General features: G+C 46.8%; 1 protein-coding gene across 1 annotated transcript; it reads right to left on the bottom strand.

Moving 5' to 3' along the window:
- Positions 1-1,689: 1,689 nt before the first annotated feature.
- On the bottom strand, positions 1,690-21,783 carry LOC126525613 (lysosomal alpha-mannosidase-like). The gene is made up of 16 exons (XM_050173544.2): positions 21,667-21,783; positions 20,930-21,151; positions 20,559-20,619; positions 19,572-19,611; positions 17,994-18,063; positions 17,073-17,192; positions 15,928-16,044; positions 15,073-15,199; positions 13,970-14,049; positions 12,371-12,559; positions 8,536-8,654; positions 6,829-6,936; positions 5,468-5,657; positions 4,171-4,401; positions 3,101-3,253; positions 1,690-2,059 (listed from the first exon to the last, which is right to left on the bottom strand). Exons 1-16 carry the CDS (start codon positions 21,748-21,750, stop codon positions 1,802-1,804), a joined length of 2,169 nt encoding a protein of 722 aa, XP_050029501.2. The 5' UTR covers positions 21,751-21,783; the 3' UTR covers positions 1,690-1,801.
- Between the last annotated feature and the right edge of the window lie 4,399 nt (positions 21,784-26,182).

Below are 26,182 nucleotides of genomic sequence, written 5' to 3'. Positions count from 1 at the left end.
ATGTAACTTAATTTTTACTGCAGCATTCTCACTGTACGTAGACATATGCTGGATTTTAGCAAGAATAAGTCGTTCCGAAACATATGATGATCCCAGAAGCGTGGGTTCTTAAGGTATTTAAGTAGTGCTGGTTACTTAGACAGGCGTTCAAATTGCTATCCGTAGGTACATTGGGCGACTGTCTCGTTTGTTAGACGAGGTTTTCGCCCACCAATAAAATAGTTTTGGTTAGTAATAACAGCCTAACGTACAGTGTGAATCGCATCTGTCAAGTGACCGTTTGCGGACTGCGCGAGCGGCCGAAGCAGTGGTATACGGTGGATTATAGATTGCCTTGTACTATATATAGCGTATTGTCCAAGCATGCGACATGACCATGATAGATCTTACTGCGGCATTTGCATTTCTTATTTTTTTTTTCTCGCGAAAGAAGATCATGATAACCTTTTCTTCTTCTTTTCGCGGCCTTGTTCGTCCCGTCCCCTACGACGCACTCACCAATCTTACGGAAACTGGGTTCTCACAAACAGCCGCCAGACTTTTAGGCGATCCCGTTGGGATATTACGGCTTTGCAGGGCTTAAAAAATACAATGCCGAAGCACAAAGCTTACTATACGTGTCATGCTGGTTTACCAACCGCAGTGATCGCTGTGATGAGTAACGCCATCGTCCTCATACAGGAGGCTAGCGTAGGCATCGAACAATCCCGAAACTACTCCAATGCGCGTTGTTCCGTTTCCGGATTCACCTGCATTTGTAACAGTGGACAAATTCAGGCTCGAAAACCTACACTCGGGACTACTCCGTGCTTAGCAGTGCTGCCAACCCTAGAGAGATTTCCCAGATCTAGGAATCTTAGGTCGTAAATTGGCGCAAAGTGCAAAAAAAAAAAAAAGAACACGAGAACGCAACGAAGACGTAGCGTTTCATGATTCAATGCGCGAAACAGCGACTTCTTAAGAAAGTAATTGGAACACCAATGCATTTCGTCGGACACATTGAAATTAACGTCCCCGAACTGGTGCTGTCCGGAGAATTCATTCCAAGTGCATACGCCGTGAGAACTCAGCGGCTGCTATTCGTCGATCGAAATATGTGGCGTAAAATAATTAATTAAAAAAATAACTATAGCGTGCTTACGTTAATTATGTAATTGAAGATTGATTTCTCGTATAAGTAATGGCCACCTCATCGAGTAATTTAGATCAAGGGTTAGAATTGTGTTATCGGCCATAGGCAACCTTTCAAAAATTTTGTGCCGCTAAAAAAAAAAGATCAGCTAACTTTAGCCAGAGTGTAAATATAGGCAAATGCCACATAGCTGGACAGAACAAAGATGATGTTGTTTAACGTAGCTTGGAGATACTCAGCTTACTTCTTTCCATTCCACCTTAATTAGATAATTCGTCTTAATTAATTATTCCACTTCTCAAATATCATAATTAGATGAAAAATGTCAATTAGAAAATTGTAGAGCGACATGAAAAACTCCCGATACAGCTTTCTGTTGCTGAATATGTGCTACATAAAAGTGTTTTTCCGAGCGTGAAAGAAGTCCGCGAATACACGCAAAGTGCCTCGAGCGGCCAGTCGCGCGTCCCTGTCCCTAAAACCCAGTGCTCTGTACAGGGTAATAATGTGTCCACATTTGGGGACATAGTTGCGAAGCACAGCGGAACACGGGGGGGATCTCGTTGGAATGGTAGTTTATATGGAACACACACCACTGCGTGCGTCATTGACGTTGTATTTCATTTTATCTCCCAGACGCAGATCACGGTCAGCGGCGGCCCCCCTCTTCTACTTGGGCAGCACCAGGTCGGCGACGAAGGTGCGTATCTCCCCGACGGCCATGTGAGCCTTCACGATGGCGCCTCTGTTGCCGCCGCCGCCCTGCTCGTCGAAGGCGTCTCCGCTGCGACGCGGCGAGTAACCGCGGCGCCGGCCACTGGCCACGGTCACGTTCCACTCGAACTGCTCGGGTTGCTCGTCCACCCACTGGCTCGCCGTCAGGGTCACCTCGCGCACGTTGCTCGTCTGGTACGTGGACATCAGAGCCTGCAGCGCGTCGTCGCACGGGTTCTATAGCGTGTCCGTAAACTTCTCGCCAGCAAGCGCGAGCCAGTGTCTATAGGTAGTGTCGCGCGAGCACGCGAGGGGCGCGCTCGTGACGTGCGCGCCTCTCACGTGCTCGTCACGTGGCGTCGCAACCAATATAGGTGTCGTTTCGCTGCTGCAGACGCCGCTGGCTTTTTCGCCCAATGGGCCGTTGGACGCTTTCGCATTCAAAAAAAAAAAAAAAAAGAAAACTATCACGTGGCACCGCTTTGTCACGTGCTTCACTTCGCAGTCTAATCTTAGTGCTACGAGGCGCTCAGTGACGTTCGAGACGTGCCTGAGATCGAGCAGAAGAGCGCTCTGACGCGGGGTTAACGCGGCGCACCGCCTGTATGTAAGCGGGCACAATGCAGGCAAAGAAAGAGCTAAGTCAAAGTTGCCGCATTGAAAAGCAGTGTACTTGCCAAGCAAACGTTTATGAGCCCGACTGCACCTGCTATCTAGCCTTTCGAGAATGTTGACGCCAGAAGAGTTTGACGTTATTTTTCAGTTTGCCTGGCACCGCATGTGAAGGCAGCGCCTTCGCATCTTCGTGACGTCATGCTCTGGCGTGTTCGCACGGTCGCCATTTTTATTGGATTGCGGCAGCCGTAGTCCTTACTTTCATGCTACCATCCGTTCCTTCGCCTATTTTCGACAGTGGCTTCGCGTCATTTTGAGAAAATATAATTCATGGTGACATGATGATGGTCGTTATTATCATCATCATCGTGACTTTTTTTTTCGTGTGTGCGATTGTTTTGAAACAGGGTATATCGGGGCGATTTCACGTGCGATACGGTTATTGCGCGCAAAATTTCTGTCGAGTTAAGAGCGCTTCTAGAGGATTTCTGCATTCGTTCAGCGGTAAAGGATCTGGCTGAAACCGCAGTCACAGTCGCAGCTGAGGGTCGAATCGCGGAATCCGAATGACGTATAAAGATAGATGTCGCATGTGGTATGGCAAGGCAGTTGGATCTTTATGTGTATATGCATACTCACGTGCAGAGGCACGGCCACGTCCGCAACGGGCGTCTCGCGGGGCACGATGGCTGGCTGCATGTACTCCAGCCGGAAGAGCACCCTCTTGGGTTCGTGCTGCTGCAGCGTGAGGAGCTGCACGCCGCGCGGCAGAGCAGCGCCCAGGCCTCGGAACTGCGAGCGCGCATACCACGGCGTCAGTACGTGCGCAGTTAGTGTACTTCGCGATGAGAGTTGCACGTTGACTGTGATCGATACGGATTCTGTTTGCCGGGTCCCGAGGCGACAGTAATAGAGACAAGGGGCCGAGTCGATCAAGGCCGATAAAGCATTCCTCGTAAACGATTACTCTCGTTGTTTTGTGGCAGTACGGTGAGCATTAGAAAAGTTCAACGTTGGAATGTTTAAAATTTGTCGTCGTAACTTTAGCACCAGTGCGTCAGTGAGACGTCACAGATTTCGAAGTGTCTTTTTTTTTTTTTATTCGTATTCAGGTCATCGTGGGTGAATATATGTTTTTCGCACCCCTTCCCTCCGTGAGAGCTGCGAGAGAGGGCTACGTCGGGAGGGGAGCATGGCAGCCGCTGTTGATGCCGGAGCTTGCCCCGGTGAAGACAGGTTGCATCGAATTGTTTTGTATGTAAAGTCACCTACGCTACCGCTACAGATGTGCTGGTTGTAACGACTTTGTTCTCTACAGAATTACCCAATGAAACAACAAGCGCTCCCTAAATGTCCTCACTTCAACAAATACACGCCAGCAATTGCATCATTACTTTAATAAAGCGAATATCTTTGTAGAAGCCTATGGCTATTCGCTTGCATTGACGATCATCGTCGATGGCTTGATTCTCCCGCTTTCTTACATCCCTAAGGGTATAGGGGTGTAAACCAGCACCGTTAAGAGGGTAACAATATTTCCCTTCTTCTTTCTATCCCCGCGCAGAGTGTGACAGGTTACAGTAGTCAACTCCAGCAGGCCGACCTCTCTGCTATTTCACATACACTTATTTCTCTCTGTATATGCAAAGCGCCTTCGCAGAGTGCACATTTATCGGTGAACAGAAGTGTGGCGGGGTGCGCCCTCTCACGTTGCGCGTCTCGATCGTGCGCGTCTGCGGCGTGATTCCCTCGGAGAAGGCCAGCACGGGAGCCATGACGAGTCCGTTGGCCAGCTGTCGGACGCGCACCGCGGCCACGTCCATGGGGCCCAGGTGGAGCAGGTGGCGGCCGCGCACCACGAGACCCTTGCGGTCGACGCCCAGGTCGTTCAGGGACTGCATCACCCCTTTGCCGTCGTGGCCCATGAAGCGCCGGTGGATCTGTCGCCGATAGCGAGCGAGAATATGAACTTGTCAGGGGAATCGCTGCGAAGGAACACCTTGAAGGAAAGCCCTAAAAGGATGCTAAAGAGAATCACATCAGTTTAGACTGGTAAAGTATTCTTTCGTAGCTGTGTTTTCACTAACCTTGTAGTGAGAGGTCTAGCGTTACAATTAAAAAAATTAAGGTAAAAAATTGCAACTTTTTTTAAAATTTCGCCCCTCAACGTGACGTCGTGGATTTCAAGATATCTCTTCGTATTTTGGCCGTTCTCGCTCAGTAAAGCTTCTCAATACTTGCTGAGGTTTACTGTTTGTCTCTTTCAGAATAGAATGTAGCCGTAGCTCATCTTGTAGTCTAAAAAAACTAACCAGGCATAAGCAGACGCCGTCGAAATCGCTGACGTCATAGCGAGCTGATGCGGCTCTTTGTTTTTTCTTTTTGGCGTACCAAGCCGCTTCTCACATTAAGAGTCACTTATTCTGGTATTGTGAACGGTCAGTTAGTTAACTAACATAACATTACAATTCCCCCCTCCTTAGTGTCCTTTAAATGATGCCCATAAAGTGCGATGGCTGGCCCGATGACAGCGTTCACGGGGAAGATAAAGGCGCCACGAAGACAACAATTATGCGTAACGCGCGACTTGTTCTAGCGCCAACTTCTTGGCTACTTCTCCGTTGAAGGTACGTGCCAGTGTTTTGAAGTCACCATCGTCATCGGCACGACAACGAACATTCATGGTGACGGCGTGGGCAGACGACCTCAGCTAATATTTAAATACGGCGGATTGGTACAGGTCAGAAACAAATGAGCACACAATCATTGGCCCACATCCAATCTGAGATGATGAATTAATTCCAAGAACATTACAAGCCGCAAGGTTTCTCGAAGCCAGAAGTACGAAGCTTAGACAAACCCACGCACTGATTATTCGTGATGGCTCAGGCGCCGTATGCTGCCCGCGAGCGCACCCGCTAGCACCTGGTTTCTCCGCAGCATTTCCCAGCACGAAACTCTACGCGTAAAGCTGTAGCGCTTCGACTAATATATGCGACTGCACACCATGAGCTCGATGGTTCCGGGCTGGTGAGCGGTGCCACCTTGCGGACGGTCAGGCAGCACGCTCATCTGGAGCGACCTCTTCCTGTCGCGCACGTAGATCCAGGACACTACCGGGTAGTAGTTGGACTGCACCAGGTGGCGCTCGCGCCGGTTCTTGTCGCTCACGTCCCACGGTCTCGTCGCATTAGCGCTGCGTCAAAAAAAAAGAGCGGAATAACGATTTTCTCAGCAAGGCTTTAAATTACCGGAATGTATCGCGAAACGCGAAATATCCCGGTACTAGTCGGCTCGCGTTAGTTTGATACTTGCGGGACCGCAAGGTTGGGTCGAAATATCCGAAGGGTTGAAATATCTGAAAGGTCAAAATATCCTAAAGGTCCAAATTTGCGAAAGGTCGAAATATCCGAAAAATCGAAATATCCGAAAGGCCGAAATATCTGAAAGGTCGAAGAGAAAGAGGGGGTTAGATGCGTGTAAGTGAGCGCACGTCTCCTCTTCTAGCTCAGCCGTGCGCCGCCGCGCCCTATCTTGGAGGTGATCTCCGCCTGTGGCAAAGGCTGGGGCTCGTGTGCCATTTCTTCGTGCGCGCCAAGCCCTGGAGCTCGCGTAATCTCGGGTTTCGGTGACGCGTTGAACGGAGCGTTCGCTTATCCATCTGCTTGCGCTCTCCACCATGCCAGCGTTTTGACAGCGTGCGTTTGCGGGCATCGCTAGTGAGATCGCTTCGTGCTAGCCTGTGCGCGCGGGACAACGTGCTTTTTTTATTTAATTAGTATGCGAATGTTTCCGAGTAAAACTACGAACCTTACTTCGTGCAAGTATGTATACTTTGCTATCACAATCAATCCTTTCGGGCCAGACTACAATTTTTTTTCGATACTGCCGGCTGCATGCTGGAAGCCAAGACACGAAAGGTCGTAAAATCGAAAAGATAAAATCGAAAAGATAAATCACTCATTATGAGCACCCTTTAGAAGAGCAAGCAAACAAAAAGCAATGCTGCAAAAAAAAAAAAGAAGAACCGCGGCAACGCAGCGTGTGCACTCGTACGCACCATTTTAAAGCATCTGCAACATTTTTAAACGCAAGAAAAAAAAAATGCACTACGCCATGGTGCAGTTTTGAAGCACGCGTATATTCAAAATGACACACATGAATAAAACTGAAAGGTAGGCCACACAACGTGAAAAGGCAAGCACTTCGACTAAATGTGAGACAAGGCAACGCTATTGTCTCACAAATGTCACGACTCTGGTCAAGTTCTAAAACGAAACCGTACCAGAGTTTTAAAAAAAAGAGTTCGCAGAGGCATGATGCATCAACAAACGAATCGCTCTCGTTTAGGCAATGCCCGTACTCACGCTCGTGGCATTGTCTGTTTGCCGTTAGAATCCGTGTAGAAGATGCCGTAGTTGGTCAGGTTGGACTTGAAGCGAGTCACCACATCGTAACCGAGCTTCGACGGGGCTCTGCAGTAAGTTGAAGAAAGCAGCCTTTTCAGAGCCTTGAACGAACAAGGTACGCAACTATAATGTCGGGTTCGATTTGTTGTTCCCGACTGCCCGGGGCTGCTCGTGGTGCTCATTTCAGCCAATAAGCATTGGTGTATACCCAACGTGCCGTACTGTCCTGGGCAGTGCTGAACGACAAATATATATATATATATATATATATATATATATATATATATATATATATATATATATATATATATATATATATATCGACCTGGTGGTGGTCTGCTCCAGACCGCCGTCAGTCGCACTTCGCTTCTCGAAGAGGCAGGAAGTGTGTAGAGTGAGCTCAACAACAGCATCTTGCAATGTGGTGAACGTGGTTTAAATCATGCATCCGGGACCTCAGTGAGGTGCGAAATAACGATAGCGCATTTCCCTTGCATTTACCGCTAAATCGCCACTGAATATTATGTGGCCCAGTAAATACATTACCGCCAAAATTCGTTCGTTTATCAAATCGACTATTAAAAGTCCTTTTTGTACGTTGCAACAAAAACACAAGTGCACTGATTGTACGCAGTTACGTATAGTTTCGAATTAGATCGTATTTTTAACAATTGAAAGGAACCTTTAGCTCTGGTCCAACTCCGATGCCGCCTATTCAAATACGTGTAAAATGCAGAATTGCTTTTTTGTGATAACCCCTTGGCCTACTTTAATGAAATTTGTTGCATTTGAGAGAGTAAGTTAAATTATAGCGACTGCTGGAAGCGATATATTAATTTAGGGCTTGGATTCTATAACAAGAATTGCCGAAGATCGAAAACTTCATCCGTTAGGACGTCCAATGCAGATAAAAGCGATATATCAATTTATTTCTTACGTGAATTTGTTGCAATGTTTACGAGGGTTTTGTAAAAGTTCTAATAACATATTGGTGGTGTACTTGATAGTCGTGTATAATACATGAATTTTATGCGCTTTAGATGCACTATTAGATGAAATGTACAGAATTCTTACATCATTTTTGTTTGATGAGTTGCAACCTACATAGTTTTCTTTCTGAAGATTTGCACGTTTCAATAGTTTCCATAAAGAAAGGCTGCTTTAATGAAAAATCGGCTTGCAACATTCACTAGATTATAGCTTTTTATTTGAAATGCAACAAACTTCATCAAATTCGGTACAGTGGTTGCCGAGAAAAACGAGTTCTCCGTTCCCATATATTCATATAGGTGCCCCCGAGCTAAAAGCTTTAGCTTGGGCCCAACTCCGATGCGGCCCACTCAAATACATGTAAACCGCAAGAACACTTTTCTGAGACAACACCTGGACCGATTTTAATGAAATGTGTTGCATTTGAGAGATAAAGTTAAATTATAGTGACTGTTGGAAGCGAAATTCCGATTTGGGACGTCAATTTTGTTAAAAGAATTTTAAATAATTCGCAAGTTCGAAAAAAATAGATGCTCGAAGTTTATAAATTCATAACTCTGCATCAAGAAGAGAGAACGAATTCTCCTTTTACATGTATATAGATAGGAGTAGCTGAGCTAAAGGTTCCTCTTAAGGGTAATTGACATTTAGTAGCACATGTTTCGTAGGCCTCACGAGGTAGGGATGGGTCCGACGATCCAGTCGAACTCGATGTAGTCCTGGTCTACGTAGAGCCTGATGACCTGGCTCAACCATGGGTTGAACCACTGGTGGATTTCCTGCACGATGGTGCTCTGCGCAGGAGCGCAAATGGCAAAAAGTTCATTCGTCCATAGTCTGACCCACCGAATGTCCAATCGATTGGTCGAACGCACGCCCCTGCCTTGCGTGGGAGCAAGGCAGTGTGAGTGACTGCGCCCGAAAAACTGGTTATGTTTGGGACAAATAAACGTTCTGCAGAAATCCGCTATATGTGGCCCCTGCCTTGCGTGGGAGCAAGGCAGTGTGAGTGACTGCGCCCGAAAAACTGGTTATGTTTGGGACAAATAAACGTTCTGCAGAAATCCGCTATATGTGGATGAAGTTTCGCGAGTCCCTCGTAATAAAATCATCGTTTTGGCACGTAAAACCCCAGAACTCAAGTTTCGTGAACGGGAGAAATTGTCACCCATCAGGGAGTGGCAAGGAGCCAATGCACGGAGTAGTGTACCTGTACTATAGCCATATATGCAGCAACGCCAGCACGATGCTACAAATGAAGCCCATTCGGGTTTCTCTTTAAGAAAACTTCCCAGATGAAGCAAGGCTTTGAACTGAGCAAGTCGGTTCTTTGTTAACTGGGGAGAACGCAGCGCAAGAAAGACACGGACAAGGAACACAGAGTGTACACTAGAAACTGGACAGCGTTCGTCCAGTGTACTGTGTATTCTTTGTCCGCCTCTTCCCTCCTTCGTTCTCCCCAGATGAAGGAAATTCTGTACTGGTCCGCGAGTCGAACTCGATATTGTAAGACCGGCCGGCGGAATTGTGTTCCTAGTTGTACGACCGACCGACCGACCGACCGACCGACCGACCGACCGACCGACCGACCGACCGACCGACCGACCGACCGACCGACCGACCGACCGACCGACCGACCGACCGACCGACCGACCGACCGACCGACCGACCGACCGACCGACCGACCGACCGACCGACCGACCGACCGACCGACCGACCGACCGACCGACCGACCGACCGACCGACCGACCGACCGACCGACCGACCGACCGACCGACCGACCGACCGACCGACCGACCGACCGACCGACCGACCGACCGACCGACCGACCGACCGACCGACCGACCGACCGACCGACCGACCGACCGACCGACCGACCGACCGACCGACCGACCGACCGACCGACCGACCGACCGACCGACCGACCGACCGACCGACCGACCGACCGACCGACCGACCGACCGACCGACCGACCGACCGACCGACCGACCGACCGACCGACCGACCGACCGACCGACCGACCGACCGACCGACCGACCGACCGACCGACCGACCGACCGACCGACCGACCGACCGACCGACCGACCGACCGACCGACCGACCGACCGACCGACCGACCGACCGACCGACCGACCGACCGACCGACCGACCGACCGACCGACCGACCGACCGACCGACCGACCGACCGACCGACCGACCGACCGACCGACCGACCGACCGACCGACCGACCGACCGACCGACCGACCGACCGACCGACCGACCGACCGACCGACCGACCGACCGACCGACCGACCGACCGACCGACCGACCGACCGACCGACCGACCGACCGACCGACCGACCGACCGACCGACCGACCGACCGACCGACCGACCGACCGACCGACCGACCGACCGACCGACCGACCGACCGACCGACCGACCGACCGACCGACCGACCGACCGACCGACCGACCGACCGACCGACCGACCGACCGACCGACCGACCGACCGACCGACCGACCGACCGACCGACCGACCGACCGACCGACCGACCGACCGACCGACCGACCGACCGACCGACCCTGCTTGGTTCATTGATTCAGCGGCCTAATGTTCATAGTGGTTGTTAGTTTTTATTTATTGTTTTTAGATACGACAAACCTCGCTTTCTTGAAGCAAGTCGGGAAAAGGGGCAGGCTGTAAACCACTTGCACATATCTGCCTTGCTCGTTCGCGTGTGATATACGTAGCCGGCTCACGATAACCAAAAACTCGAATCAATCAAAGTTCCAATTGATTCGAATGAATCACAAAACACTGGTTGGTAAGCCAGCTTTTTTTATGTACGCACTTTGGAAACATTGTCAGTTAATTCAGATATTTTAGTTTCCCGAGGCGCCGTGTTAGATGACTGCAAATGGTTGATGAGAGGGTATTCCTAAACGTAAATAGTGAAATTACATTTGATATCCAAGTGGCTGCGCGAGCTCACGGGCGCATTCACGATATGGCACCACTTTCGCAACGACCGGGTCAAGGTATTGGCTTTTATAGTTGCTCCCGATTCTCTTTTGATTATTGGAACGGTTCAACCTTCTGACAATTCAAATAAACATATGGCATTCTTAATAGTTCAGATTGACGTTATTCAGCCAGTTTCCATAATGGGCGCTTTTCTTGTCACCATAAAGTTCCGCAGTACTGTGGAAGCCCACTTTTTTCTCTTTGAGCCAGTCAAAGAGGCCGTTTCGGCCTTCTAAGCCAATTAAAGCAGGCAGGAAGCGCGAATGTGAAAAAAAATGGAGGAAGTTAAAAATGTTTAGGATGACATTAAGGTGAAAAACAGAGCGAAATGGTTAGTCGTCCACGTTGAAGTTTGTGCAGCGCTCACAGTTGGACAAAGGACAAAGAAAGTACACGGGACATGCGCTGCCTTTCAGCCGACTTTTATTCGGAAACGCACGAACAAAGAAAGCTAACAGCACGCGCGAAATAATTGAAGCCTTTCATATCAGACAAAAATGGGGAAGAATCTGGGACTCAACTATCAGTACAGCTCTGGGATGGAGAATTGGAATATTCGGTCATCACGTGCGGCGGCCAAATCTATAGAGTGCCACTGGTACGCGCGGCTTTGATAGGTCACTTTCATTAAAATTGCAACCGTTCTGGCGTTTTGTCACGTGTCTTAGTTATGTGCTGTTAGTTTTCTTTCTTTGTGTGTTTCCGAATAAAAATTATTGGAGGGTCACGTATGTCCTGTGTAATTTCGTTGTCCCTCGGCTGAGCGCTGCCTGAACTCCAGAAGGGCCCCTCGGAATAGCAATGTGGCACTGGATTAGTTTAGTGGGCGAGAAGGATAAGGAGAACAGTGAGACGTGATTGGTTGTCATATAGAGCCACGCGAGACGGACAGTGAAGCTAGGGAAAGGATAGGGATAACTAATCATTCCCTGTTGGAAAAGACCCATTTGTCCCTTACATTGATCGTGTATCATTATGTGGGCTTGTATGGGAAAAAGCAGGTTTTCGTGCAGGATCCTATTCGAGTATGGGAACCGAACGTAAGCACACGGGATTTTTCTATGGAGGTATTTCTTGTTTAAATGCAGAAATAATAGGGAAAAGGAAACTCACATCTACCGTATTAAGCATGCGGTGCTCTACTTTGCGCTACCGCGGGGGCCATTCAAGTATGTTTCAACGATGCCATGGTCGTAAGCGGGGTGGGATAACAGCACCGGCGATAATCTTGCAGACACACTCAAATACCTGCGGAGGAAAATGACAGAAGCGCATCATCTGCTGCTAAAGCTTCGAACGCGTAAAATGCGTAAGGTTTACGATCGGCTTCCACCCGCGGCTATTAGTCTTATCGCCCACTTTGATTGTGCTTGCCATCTTGCCTATCTTCTCTACACTTAAGAAAATAACATATTGGTACTGTTCTTCTGTGCTTTTTCTGGCTTCGTTATCTGTTTGCCTCGCGTGGTTGTAATCGAGTTAACGTGAATTTAGGGGGGCGTTACCGTTACGAGACGGCAGGTGGCGTTCCCGCGGAACTCCTCGGCAGCGGCTTCTTTGGGCGCGAACAGGACGTGGCCGTACTCAGAGCTGTAGCCGGCGAACGTCTGCTCAAGGGCCACGTGCTGGTTCTGGCCCAGGAGCACGACTTTCTTCAACAGGCAGCTGCCGGAGTCCACCGCCACTCTGTACCACTGTTCAAGCGCATGCCACACAGCTTTTATAAGAGGAATAAGCACGGTAGAGGTTGTACGGTAGAGAAAATCGCAGTACAGCTAAATGTAAGAGGCCTTTACGTCAAATGTCAAAGGCCACAGTAGAGCTAAAGGTCGAAGGCCTTAATCAAAGGCCTGGCGATGGGTTGTCGAGGATGCAAGCAGCTTACAATTGAATTACCATGTATGGCAGTAAGGTGCAAGCAGGGTCAATGAAAAAAAGTATCTGAAGTCGAAGCTTCAATGGAAATCTAGCAACATATATATGTTTATCTGGTTGATGACCTGTGAAAAAAAAAAGAAAGTCAAGAACACATGAAAATTGAAGTACATTGAAGTTGAGATGTTCCTCTCCACAATTTCTGAATCGCAACAAGCAGTTTGAATAAAGTACAGATCGGCAACTAACGACATATCATGTTTTATTATTATTTTATTTAATATACCTTACAGGCCCTATGGGGGCACTGTGTAAGGGGTGTTACAAAATCAAGGCATAAATAAAAGAGAGCAAGCAGCCTTCTGAAGTCTAGTACAAAAGATACGTCTCAATGCAGGGCTCATCAACATTACTAGAAATATCAAAACATGAAAAACTGAAGTAATAAAATACCACAAAGGTACAGTTCAAAGAAAGAACACGAGTAAAATTTAACGTAAGGCACTAATACTAGAAAGTAAAATACAGGAAAAATGAACAGATCAAGGAGTGCAATGCTTCTAGGGATATTTCGGGAAAAAGACGCAACAAAGCAATAATATATACAGGGCATACAAGTGAACACGTTACGCAGCATAACATACCAATTCATAAGAGCGAGATAGCAATGTATCAATAGAAATAAAAACATCGCAACAAGTTCAAAGCACATTGCCAAGTGCAAGAAAGAAGATAAAGTGATTTGTAAGTGCTATTATGAAAAATGCTCGTGTAGGAGATGACGAATTTTTTTTTTATTTGACTCGGAAACATTGTGATCAGGCAGATTGTTCCACAAGCGAATGGCCGTAGGGAGTGCGGAAAAGTTAAAAGCATGTGTCGTACCGTACATGCGCGCAAAACTTTAGTTATTTAAATGGCGAGACGTGTTTGAGGCGATCTTGATATGCAGTGTGAATTGTGTGCCATTATAAACATATATGTGAAACAAGGATAACAGATGAATATTACGGCGAAGAACTAAAGGCTGGAGGAAATGATCGAGTTTCATTTGCGTTACGTTGGAGTGGTGGCTATAATTACGTGAGATGAAACGGGCAGCTCGGTTCTGGACTGATTTGAGCATGTCGATTAAGTAGGTAGGATGTGGGGACCAAATGGATGATGCATACTCGAGCTGTGGACGAACAAATGTCTGATAGGCCAATTTGCGGATGTGGCCAATTTACCTTGTTCTTGAGAACGTAGTCTGTGCCGGCAGAGAGTTCACGTTCACTCGCCTTAATTTGCTGTCTCAAGAATGTAGCTCCTGGACATACGAAGACAAAGAAAGACGACGAAAGAGAAAATTGTCGTCCACCAGATTGCAGCACAAAGTTAAAAAAGAACACTACGGGTTTCTGAGAAAGAAAGCTTCACAGGCCGAGGAAAATTATTCCAAGTCCGGGGGATCGAACACGAAACCAACGGCTTTCCGGGGAGCTTGCTCAGCCACCTGATCTAACGAGGAGGCTAGCAGATCACCGAGCGAGGCCGAAATTATCGGCTACTAGAATATGGAATATTATTTCTGCAGAAGCCCGCAAGGTGGAGAAAGGCTCATGAAAGAAATAAAAAATTGCTTCAACAGGTAACCTTTTTTTTTTTTTCTGAGAAACCCGTATTGAATGTTCTTTATAGCTTGGTACTGCAGTCTGTTAGATGACAATTATTTCTTTCATGAACCTTCTTCCACCTTGCGGGCTTGCTCCGCAGAACTGACTTGCTAAAATAAATAATATGAAAAAAAAACATATTTATTGAATCTCACGAAGCCGTCAGAAATATTTTATTGTGCGGTGAGGGAAAGAGCATCGCTTGTACATAAGCACACATTGTACTGTTTTTTCGAATCATTAAGTCGGCGTTAGCAGTATGCTGCGAGACAATTCGGCTTGCCTTCGGCAATTTCATTGTCTACTGCTCGAGCTAATGCGTGCGACTCAATGTTCACGTGACAATATCCAATTTTCTTTCTTTTTATCGGTAAGAAGGCAGGCTCATCATGAGTGTTTCATTGAGCTACTGCTTTCAAACACTTATTCAACACATAATACCCGAATTTTAGAGACGATGTCACACCGTTCTCTGATCCTGGAGCACTTGAACCTGCCACGGTGACTCAGCAGCAAAGCAAGAAGTCATTGTTTGGATGCCAGACCTCAGGCTGTCGAAATTAACCCGGAACCCCACACTACGGCCTTCCTCATACGCACCGTGCAGTTTCGGGATGTTAAACCAACTTAAACCCCCTGCTTTAATTTGGTTTGGAGTAATATCGCGCAGCGCTCACCGCGGAACCGCTGCACGAGGAAAGTGGTGACCCCTAGCGGAGGTACGGTGGCGAGGAACACGAGGTCGTGGAACGAAGTGCTGTTTCTCTCGGGAATGTGGAACAGCGCGTGCTGGATGGGAATTATCTGCGATGCCACAAATGGGAATGGAACAAACAAATAGATTAACGAACAACACACACACACACACACACACACACACACACACACACACACACACACACACACACACACACACACACACACACACACACACACACACACACACACACACACACACACACACACACACACACACACACACACACACACACACACACGCACGCACGCACGCACGCACGCACGCACGCACGCACGCACGCACGCACGCACGCACGCACGCACGCACGCACGCACGCACGCACGCACGCACGCACGCACGCACGCACGCACGCACGCACGCACGCACGCACGCACGCACGCACGCACGCACGCACGCACGCACGCACGCACGCACGCACGCACGCACGCACGCACGCACGCACGCACGCACGCACGCACGCACGCACGCACGCACGCACGCACGCACGCACGCACGCACGCACGCACGCACGCACGCACGCACGCACGCACGCACGCACGCACGCACGCACGCACGCACGCACGCACGCACGCACGCACGCACGCACGCACGCACGCACACGCACGCACGCGCGCGCGCGCGCGCGCGCGCGCGCGGTGAACTAACTAGCCAGCGAACGAACGAACGCAACAAGCTGGTATCCTCGCACGCTCTTGTGAGCTGTTAGTCGGATACATTAGGAAACGACGTGTTCTCAGACGTGTAATTCCGCCGCGTTTTTCGCTGACATCACCTCGGAGGGTACAAAGGCTCTCTGGTCGTTGACGACGCGGTATCCACTCGTGGCGACGGGGAACCGAACGTGAGTCTTCACCATGATGCTCTGTGGGTTGTACACCGACACAAAGAACTGCGAATAGCGCAAGCAATAAGAAAATAAAACACGTCGTCATCGAAGAATCATCCCAGAACTGCGCGAAGCCTTAGCAAACTGCAGCACGTTTGTGACAACAAATGTTCTTTCTCGGGTGTGGGTTAGCTTTGCCGCATGCTAAGCTATCTAGCAGCGATGCATCCTTTACAGGTGAAGTGCGCGAGACAGACGCCAGAAGGTTTTGGTTTGGTTCACACGCGTGATGAACCGTTGGCTTTGTGTGCGTGGCATCTTTTACGACGAGCTTTGAATCTTTTACCGTTATCACACGGGAATATTTAGAGTCATTTGCATTGAAGAAACTCGCATTTAATGTAATTAGTCGGCTGCTACACTGCGATATCTAATGTCATTAGCGGAAAACGACTTCTGTAAATGAGGGAGTACGCTGCACTCATTCGGATGTGTTTCTGTACCAACTGAGTATCTCGCCGAAAAGTGCTCACGAAGAAATAAAGGAATAGAAAGTAAATAATCGGTTATAACAATTATTGTGTTTTCATTCTAAAGTATTTGGTTATTTTTGGGAACAAAACGTTCGATATATTCATTACCTTCGTCGTACTCTGCCATGTCGGCCATGTATCGTTTTGACCAATCATTGGATTCTTGCCTGGCTCCCGTCTTGTCGCGACCTAATATGTGCAACTTCCTCTTAAATACTGACAAATTAAAACAAAAATGCGCTTTAATACTACCAAGGTAAGAATAGTTTTTATTAAACACGCATGAATTTAGGAACATTTTGCATGTACGCTAACTTTTATGTGGCATTTAGTCTTCGACGCATCGCGATTGCCATCATCATTGTTCGATTATTAAGTTAGCCCCATTCTGCTTCCTCGCTGTTTGCTTAAAGTGTTTTCTTTTCTTGCTTTTTGTTCGTGGCATTCATCGCTATTAGTACCCTGTGTTCTCTTTACGTGATAGCTGAGGCCAGCGTCATCCCCTGCCTCCTTGTTCACACTGATCCAATTTTTCGTTAAATATTCGCGGACCCCTACCCTCTCGAGGCTCTCCGACGGAGGACATTCGCTCTGGTTGAGCGTCCGGCAGAATTTCGGGAAGAGCAGCCGTTTCGACCCGATGCTGGAGAGGTTGTCGATAGCCTTGGCGACGATTTCCTGCGAAACAATTCCGCGCGTGAGAACACATACTTTTCAAGTAAAAGGTCGTTGTAGCTAATGCCTATAGTGCCACACCCTCTGCTACCTATAACTGCACTTGGTAACGGTAGAGTTAGTAAGATAACTTACTAAACAAGGTAGTCGCTGTTACTATTGGGTCTTCCGGACACGAAGTTTCGAGCTGATAACCCATATAACGAGCCAGCTATAGTGTATTGTAGAGTGGGCTATGTATATGGGTTGTGGACTAGGAACTTTGCATCCGGTAGTGCGAACTGCGTTTGAAATTGGTAGCTGAGACTTGTTAGTAACAGTGACTATACGTTGTTTAGTTGGTATTGTTACTATGCTGTTACCAACTGCCGTTATACCAAGGTGGTATAACGGTGGTGACTAGTGTGCAACTACACTCTGAAAACAGTTCCACCCCTTCGGGGTGTATATCTGCCACACACCAACAATCGTCATCTGTCTTGCTTGCGTATACTTTCTTAAAAACGCTGCGCTCGATACTTTCCTCTCGAGAATGCTCTGTCATGCTGACAACGCGCATGTCGTTCGTGACTTGGAAGTACCGGTCTCGCTGCGTTAGAGAAAGGAAATGCGGGCAAGACAGGTGACGATTACCCTTGTGTGGCAAATGTACACCCCAAAGGGTGCAACCGTTTTTAGAGTGTAGGTGGTAACTACAAAGACCTTGGACTTCCTCAGCTTTAAGACAATCGCTTCCCTACCCAGTGAACACACAAGAACGTCTCGCACACGGATGACTCATGGGGAAATTTGTGGCAAACTCACCTCACAGCCGTCGAGAGCTTTGCTGATGCGTTGGGTGAACTCGGCGACGACCTCGCTGCTGCTCGTTCCCCTGCCGGGTGCGTAGCGTGCGCGTCAGCAAAGCTACGAGCGGAGCTGTGAAACAGCTGAGCGTGACAGTTAAACGTGCTTGAAATGTGGCGATGCTAAAGAAGGACACTATAAACATAAACATTAAATCTCTTTAGCGAAATATTCTTTCTAAACAGTGTTTGATTTCCTTTGGCGGGAAAGGGTCGATTATTAGCGGGGGAAAAAAAGCGAAGGTCCGTAATACATCGGCATTTAATTTGGCGCTTGAGACCCCAAGCTAGTGACCATGTGTGGTGTCAGAGATATTGAGGTGTTAGCGTGCATTTATGCCGTTATTGTGGAGAGACAGTTCACGAAAGCAACCTATTTGACCATTCGCTTCGTTTAGAATGCAACGTAATTCTTCTCTTTCAGTAAGCAATTTACTACTCCCTAGCAAATGCTGCCAAATTATTGGCGTCAAAAGGAGATAGAACGGGAATCTCAAGAGTGATGTCTAAAATTGCCTTTTGTTTTCGCATCTTTTCTGGCTTGACTACACTGAGAGCTCTTCTGGCATATTCGGTAAAGAAGTCTGAATGAACCATGACAATTTAACTGAATATTTTCGGTCTTTTTAAGCATAAGACAGTGTTAAACGCGAAATCAAACTCTGCCAATATATTACCCGGTTGATAATCTTCCTGATAGTGCTGTGCTGGGGAAAGAAAAGGATGCAAGATTGCCCAATAAAAAGCTAGTATCCCCACATCCGGATAGGACCTTGTTGGGATCTAATATAAAAAACTGTTATGTTCCGATATATCATGTGACGCTGTGGATATTTGAGCCATGGGCCGTATGGGCTCTTTAATAGGGCAACAGTAGATAAACACAAAATGAAACTTCCCAGTTTTCGGCGCGCCGATCGGTGTACCAACCGATGTAGCCGAGTCGTCACTATATGACGTCATATTGTTCGCGACCTTATCGCGGATGCAGGACAATTTTGTATAGGTGAAGTCTACAAAACGTCCAAGATTAAAAAAAAATTAAATTACGGGGTTTTACGTGCCAAAACCACTTTCTGATTATGAGGCACTCTGTAGTGGGGGACTCCGGAAATTTAGATCACCTGGGGTCCTTTAACGTGCTCCTAAATCTAAGTACACGGCTGTTTTCGCATTTCGCCCCCAACGAAATGCGGCCGCCGTGGCCAGGATTCGATCCCGCGACCGCGTGCTTAGCAGCCCAACACAATAGCCACTAAGCAACCACGGCGGGGTAAACGACCAAGATTAAGTTCTGTTGCATTTATCAATTAGTTGTACCTATATTTTGCGTGCAAGAATCAGTTAGCCTCGGCTAGACGCTGGCGTAATACGTGACGTCACAGAAAGCTGCTTCGGGAATTCTTAAGTGGCGTATGCCACTCGACACTTTGATAGATGCGTTTTTTTTTTTACATTCCGCACATCTGCTGCCTGAAAAAATAGAAAGGTGTTTCTTTTTAAGTCTGTGAGCTTTGTTTGGTTATTGGAATCTTACGTGATACCGTCGTGGTGTTGTGCCATGGCGATCGCCATTTCTGCAAAACAAATGAACATTAAGAAAGTCGCAGTTTCGCCCGAATGGCTGAGCAACGATTGCGATAGCATATTATTAGACAGCTATGCAAAATAAGGTTATCGACCGTATAATTTATTGCAGTAAACATTCGCTTACGGACTAAATTCGCTAGCACGGTGTCACGCGCGCACGGGCAAACATGAACAGATCTCACTAGGTGATCGCGGGCACTCGCTGCGAGAACGCTGGCGTGGTCAAGAGTGGCAGCAGCGGAGAGAGAGTGCCACGAGCTGCCTCTAGCTTCAACGCATCTCTGGAACTTGAGAGTACCCGACCTCCAACAATAGGGCACGCGAGGACGCAGCGCACCTGTAATCACAAGTCATCTCGGCTGGCCATCTGGGCTCGCAGCAACGGTCACGCTGGCATTGAGGACGCCTTCTCCCCTTCTCTCTTTTCTCCCCCTCACACACACACACACACACACACACACACACACTCTCTCTCTATCGCATTCTCTGTCCCCTTCCATCCTTAGCGCGCCTTCCTCCTCTCGCACTTTGTCTCGCACCTACAACGTACGGCGCTGCGGGGCGTGATAGGATCTTGTCACACTGGGACTTTATACGGAACATCATAACGACGGCGACGGAGTAAGTTCGCCTGGCGTGCCCCTATGATGCTATCGAAATAAAACTCTTCTTTTTTTTTTATTTGAACGAGCAATTGACGTGGGCACTTATGACTTCTTTGAAGGTGCGAGGCCCGAAAGGGTGACTTTTTGTTCTCTTACAAAATCAGTCATTCTTTGCTACCGCGTTCTCCCGTTTTCGTATATATTTTCTTTTACTTCACAAATCTGGAAGAGGCGCCGTTCTTTAATTAATGTTACTTTCTTTTATTTACGAAGACCGCAGATATTGTAAAAAGCAAAAGACAAAAAAAATACGGCAGTAACTCACGCACCCAGATTTTGTATCTTGGCTCCTTCCGTCAAGTTGAGTAACGCCGTCACCTGGCGGCAGACCTGCAGAACGGCGGCAGAAATAGCGCTGACCAACGATAAAAGATACTAGACGTAAAAATACGCGCTTAGCTGACAGCGTTCAGCTATTTCTTAAATTGAAAAATTTAGCTTTCTTTGTTAACCGACCGACACGTTGTACGATAATATGACTGCTGAAAGGTTCAGCGGAACGTCCGCAATAATCCCTCCAACCTCCAGTCACGGTGATGATGAACCAGTAATGCCAATGCGAGTGTATAGGATCTTCGCGATTTTAGTTATAACGTGTACGTCTCAACAAACCGTGTGGCAGCGTGGTCTCTACGCCTACCTGTAGGAAGTTCGACGCGTGGCGTATGTGGTACTTGAGCTGCGGCCGGTTGCTGTAGAATCCCGTCCACCACTCGTAGTCGCGGTCAGAGTACGGCATGAAGTCGCCGCCGTACGAGAGCGCGCTCTCCGAACCTCCCTTCTTGCGTCGGAACCACTGCTCGTGCACCGACCGGAGGTAACACTCGGGCGTCGAGTAGAACGCGTTGTACCGGCTGCCGTTCTGCGCCGTGGGGGCGAGTCATATATGAAGCCCTGTGACTCGGCATTTGAACCTGGTTTGAACTGCCGTTTACGCACACTCTTGCGGAAACTATTAGGGAGTCTTGGGGAACTTTAGCAGTATAGGGATCGAGGTGAGGAGTTGGACGCGCTGGGAATCACATTCGAAGCCATGCGATTGGAGCAGGCATTTAAGCGTATTCTCTCCTATAGGCTATTATAAGAAGTCTGAAACATTTAGAAATAAGGGACCAAGGAGCGAGTTGGGACGCGCTGTGGTCCAACGTTTGAAAACAATCTGAGCAGGCAGTTACCCGGATCGGGAGGACCACGTTGGGCCAGATGGCAAGTTGACTACATAAAGGGAGATTGAGTTAGTTGAAGTTTATTTTAAAGGGTTGAGCACTTATGTATAAAGAACTCTACGTGACTATGGTACTGCAACTGTTATCTGTCAAGTATTTTGACTCATCTATACTCCCTTGAACCGAAGCTCAACAACTCGGTGCTTCTCACCACTGAGTTGATGGTGTCGATGAGCTGGTCCATTTGCGAGTACCACACGGTGGCGTTGGTGTAGGCGAAGTCGTCGCCGAACATGACGATGCGCTGCTGCGTCTGGTAGCCACGGCCCGTCTGCGTGCCAAGGTGACGGGGGCAATTCACCTCGTGAGCGGGTGTGCACTCTATGTCGAGTGTCTCAGCGAGGTGCTCGAAAAATTGTATACTGGTGTGCGAACAACAACTTTTGAGATCGAACCGAATACGAATCGCACAGCGCCAGTAGCTCATCGGGTGTCGAATTATTTTTCAACTAGGTTTTGAGTACAACATGCCTGTAATATAACCTCTCTTTTATTTTTAATAAATGTAAACAAAAAACACGTGCAATCTAACAAAATCTCAGCTACGTCATCATTTTGTATGCAAACAACAGAGTTTTGCTTTCTTCAGTTTTATTACTTTTCTTTATTTTACTTTCATAACGTGTGACAACAAGTTTTTGCTGGTAATTGGTTACAGTTCCCATGTTAGCTTTCGAATAACGATTATACATGCCGCTATCCTTGTTTTTCAAGTTTCTGAAGTGGCTATTCTTGCTATTTCGAGGTTTTTGATAGTGCACCTATTGTTCTTTTTTTTTCTTTGGGGGGGGGGGGGGTGGGTTTACTCTATTTTTGGAGCATTTGGTTTCTGTATCAGACACGCTCATTTTCTGTGTGTGTCTTTTAGCGGCTACCTGGGCTCCCATCAAGCTGCTTATAGAGTTCTTAGCTCAGCTAGCCAGCCGGAACTATCTGGCAAATAAAGTGAATTGAACAGCTTTTATTACCATAACTATAAGACGATGTTCACATCCTACAGTGTATTCACAATGTTAGCAAGTTAATGCCATTACTTTGCACGTTATAAAACGTTGGTTAATAAAAACACAAACGGGGCATTAGAAAGTAATAAGCAGTTTATCCGCATGCCCGGTACTCATGGCTGAGTGCGAATGACAGCGGTTTAGCCGGAAAAGCCTGGCTCCCTGAGTGACACCTATCGTGTTACACATACGTATAAATTATCCTGTTTTATGTCTATTTCAGGAACCAGAGTGACGTTTATCGCCTTCTTTGCTGCACCGTTATGCTTGATTGCGCATATTTGGCGTACTTAATGACTGAAAAAGTGTTCAAAAAATGTTCGTATTCTAAGGCTTCGAGTATTAGCACTGTCACCCCCTAGAACAGTAGTTACGGCAATATAGCAGTGGTAAGTAAGCGTGTTTCTTTTGCAACATATTATGCTTGCGGCATAGGATATCAACTATTGCGCCATTGACAGCTGACAACCTTCTTTACTATGTAAGATACTAACTGTAATTCGTTTGTGAACGAGCCAATTTTTGTGAACGCGTTGTCGCAGCGGGGTAGGTGTCATGGAGGTAATGTTCAATGTATGTCTATCCGTTAATAGGCGGTGCCCAAATCCACGCCCCAGCTACGACTTACTCTGAGTGACAGAAAACATGTCGAAGGCTGCAAAGGCGGAAACACTTCATGGCCGCCACGTTTCGGTCACTACCCGTTAGAAATCCTGAGCCTATACATGCAGCACGACTTTCGAAATGCGTGTGTCCCTATGGACTGCGCCGGACATCACATCCTTCAGTTACAATACGAGCAATGGTATGGTATGGTATGGTACTCCTTATGCGATGGCGCACACCCACTGTGGGGGATTGGCCAAGATTTGGGTGAAATTAGGCTATCTTTATTAAAAGACTGAAATTGGTAAAGCTAACTGGAGAAAATGAACAAAAATAAAATGTTTAAGAATTCAAGACAATCTCTTTGTAGAACTTATAAAATCCTCCACGGTTGAGCAAATATCCCTGTGGCACTTTCCAAGAGAGGAGGCTCCTAGGGAAAGGATATTTATAATTGAAAAGCTCAAACCAAGCTGTGTAAATCTTGATTCTAGATTTTTTCTTAAGGAAGTGAAACGGCGGCAGAATATGAAAAAATGATCTATTGTTTCATCTTCTCCACAGACTGGGCACAGAGGGGAGGGCACCAGACCAGCCCTGTGACAATAGAAGTTTAATTTTGGTATTCGACAACGTAATCGGGTAAAGATGACTTCAGTTTTTCTGGTGTGAAAGGAATTTTTGGGCCAAGGGAATAGGAGGTGTCGATATTCTGAAAAATTAGCTACAGCTGGGTTCAAAAAGTCTTGAGTAATTGTGTATCTCCTGAATCTTGTAGTCGTCAGGTAAGCTATTGTAGGAAGTAATGGTAATACAGGGCCACTGAGGGCCTCTCTCGCGAGACTGTCAGCCATTTCGTTCATGACTAATCCTTTATGTCCAGGCACCCAAACCAATCTAATTAAATTTATGTGGGCAGGCACTAGAAAATGAAATGTACGTAAAAGGTTAGTGACACCATTTGCTGTGAGCGAGGAACATAAGGATAAAGAATCTGTTATAATTACTACCGCCGATGTTGAAAAATTTAGTTTGCGTAAGGCTAGAACTACCGCTAGAAATTCAGCCAAAAATACGGAATAGAAGTCCGGAATCCTGATTGCAAATGACCAGTCTAGAGCAGGAGAGAAAATGCCAATTCCAGATTTTTCTTCACACTGTGAGGCGTCTGTCGCAATGACCGTACTTATAGATAAACTCAATAAATGGTCCTGTAATAAGCCGTTTAATATATTATAAGGGAGATGTTTTGCATTATTTGGGTAGATGTCATCATATATAATCTGTAGGTTCTCTCGCACATCACAAATAGGCGGTACCTCCCAGAGACGTACATTTAAGGGATTTATCAATGTTTGTGCGAAGACCACCTGTGGTGTATGAAAACGATGCCAATGTACTCCGAAGAAAAGTGCAGGCTGGGATATGAATATGCATTTCAATCTTGTAATAGGGGATTCATACAATTTTAATACTGTTTGCACCGTCAGTAAACGAAATCTACACAATATTGAGGGCAACCTGACTTCTTGGTGTAATATGTTATTGGCAACATATTTCGGTAACCCGCAACACAGTCGTAGGGCTTCCCGCTCAAGTAGAACAAGGGGACGTAATTTATAAGCTGGAGCACCAGAAAATAAAACACATCCAAATTCTAAAATGGGCCGTACATACATTTTGTATATTATTAAAAGTGGATCTCTCCGCATTCCGGACCGACTATTGCACAGCTTACGTAGCATACCAACTGTTCGCACTCCTTTTTTAACTATATGGTCAATATGGCCGAGCCAGCTGAGGGAACCGTCATATACTACACCTAAGTATTTCACCGACTCCACTTGAGGTATAGTCTCGAGGCGATAGGATATCGATATATTAACGGGATTGTTAAGAGGGAAAACCAATATCGAGCATTTTCTAACGTTAAGTGAAAGGCGAATTTTGTTTAACCAGGTTTCTATGGCGTTGAGGTAGTTTTGTAGTCGATAATATAGAGAGTGAATATCACTGTCTGATGCAAAGAAAGCAATGTCATCCGCGTATACGTATGTGTGTACTTCTTGATGTAGAGGAATGGAACACATCAGAATATTAAATAGTAACGGGGAAGTGACAGCTCCTTGTGGAACACCTCGCGATTGATTATATATACTCGAGGAAACGCCTCTCAGACTGCAGTAAAATGTTCTTCCATTTAAAAATTCACCAATCCAGTTTGAAAAGTAATTTGGAATCTCTAGATTTCGCAATATATCTAATAAAATTAAGTGTTCTACACTGTCGTAGGCTTTGGAAATGTCTAATGTCACAAGAGCACCTATTTGCCTCTGTCGCCGTGCTAATTTTATTCTGCTTTCTAGATCCACGTGAGCATGCCAAATTGAACATGATGGTCGGAATCCAATTTGGCAGGGGCTAAGCAAGTCCTTGTTCTGTATAAATTTAATCATGCGGGCATATAGAATTCTTTCAATTAATTTAACCAAATTTGAGGTTAGTGCAATTGGCCTAATGTTATCTATTGTATATCCTTCCCCATGATTTTTAAGAATAGGGATGATTTTAGCAATTTTCCACGCAGACGGAATCCATGAGAAGCGAATTGAGTAATTTACAATAGCTAAAAGGTCATCAGGAGCTTCCTTAAATAAAATTCTGATCATAGTAGATGTTACCCCATCCACACCGGGAGCTGAATCTGGAAGTCGCTCCACGATCTCAGCCAATTCTAACATGGAGATTTCTGTAAAATCATCTGATGCCCTTCCTAAGCGAGAACAACCTGGCAAGACAGAAGAAAATCTAATTTCTAATCCCTTCGCGATTTCTTCTAGTGATTGTTTCATTTCATCGCTACTTAAGATTATAGAGTCGATATTAATTTGACGCGGAAGAACTTTTCTACCGCGGAGAAAACGGAACAATGCACGCTTATTTTTATTGTTAGACAAGAAATCAAAATGCTTACAGTCGAATTCATCTTTGGCTTTAGAAACTGTATGCTTAAAGACAGCCCGAAAAAATTTATAGTCACTCCAATTTTGGGGACTC

The sequence above is a fragment of the Dermacentor andersoni genome, chromosome 8 (genome assembly GCF_023375885.2).
Source record: "Dermacentor andersoni chromosome 8, qqDerAnde1_hic_scaffold, whole genome shotgun sequence".
Classification (NCBI taxonomy): domain Eukaryota; kingdom Metazoa; phylum Arthropoda; class Arachnida; order Ixodida; family Ixodidae; genus Dermacentor; species Dermacentor andersoni.
The sequence above is the reverse complement of the archived record's forward strand: the minus strand, read 5'-3'. Positions and strand labels throughout refer to the sequence as shown.

Bases quoted from the DNA above. Each gene is read 5' to 3' on its own strand.
- LOC126525613 (XM_050173544.2), bottom strand. From the start codon at position 21,750: ATGTTCGGCGACGACTTCGCCTACACCAACGCCACCGTGTGGTACTCG. The intron at 18,064-19,571 runs GTAAGATTCCAA...CGCACCCGGCAG, and splicing joins CAACACCACGACGGTATCAC to GGGAACGAGCAGCAGCGAGG. The intron at 4,402-5,467 runs GTGTGCAGTCGC...TATCGGCGACAG, and splicing joins CCGGAACCATCGAGCTCATG to ATCCACCGGCGCTTCATGGG.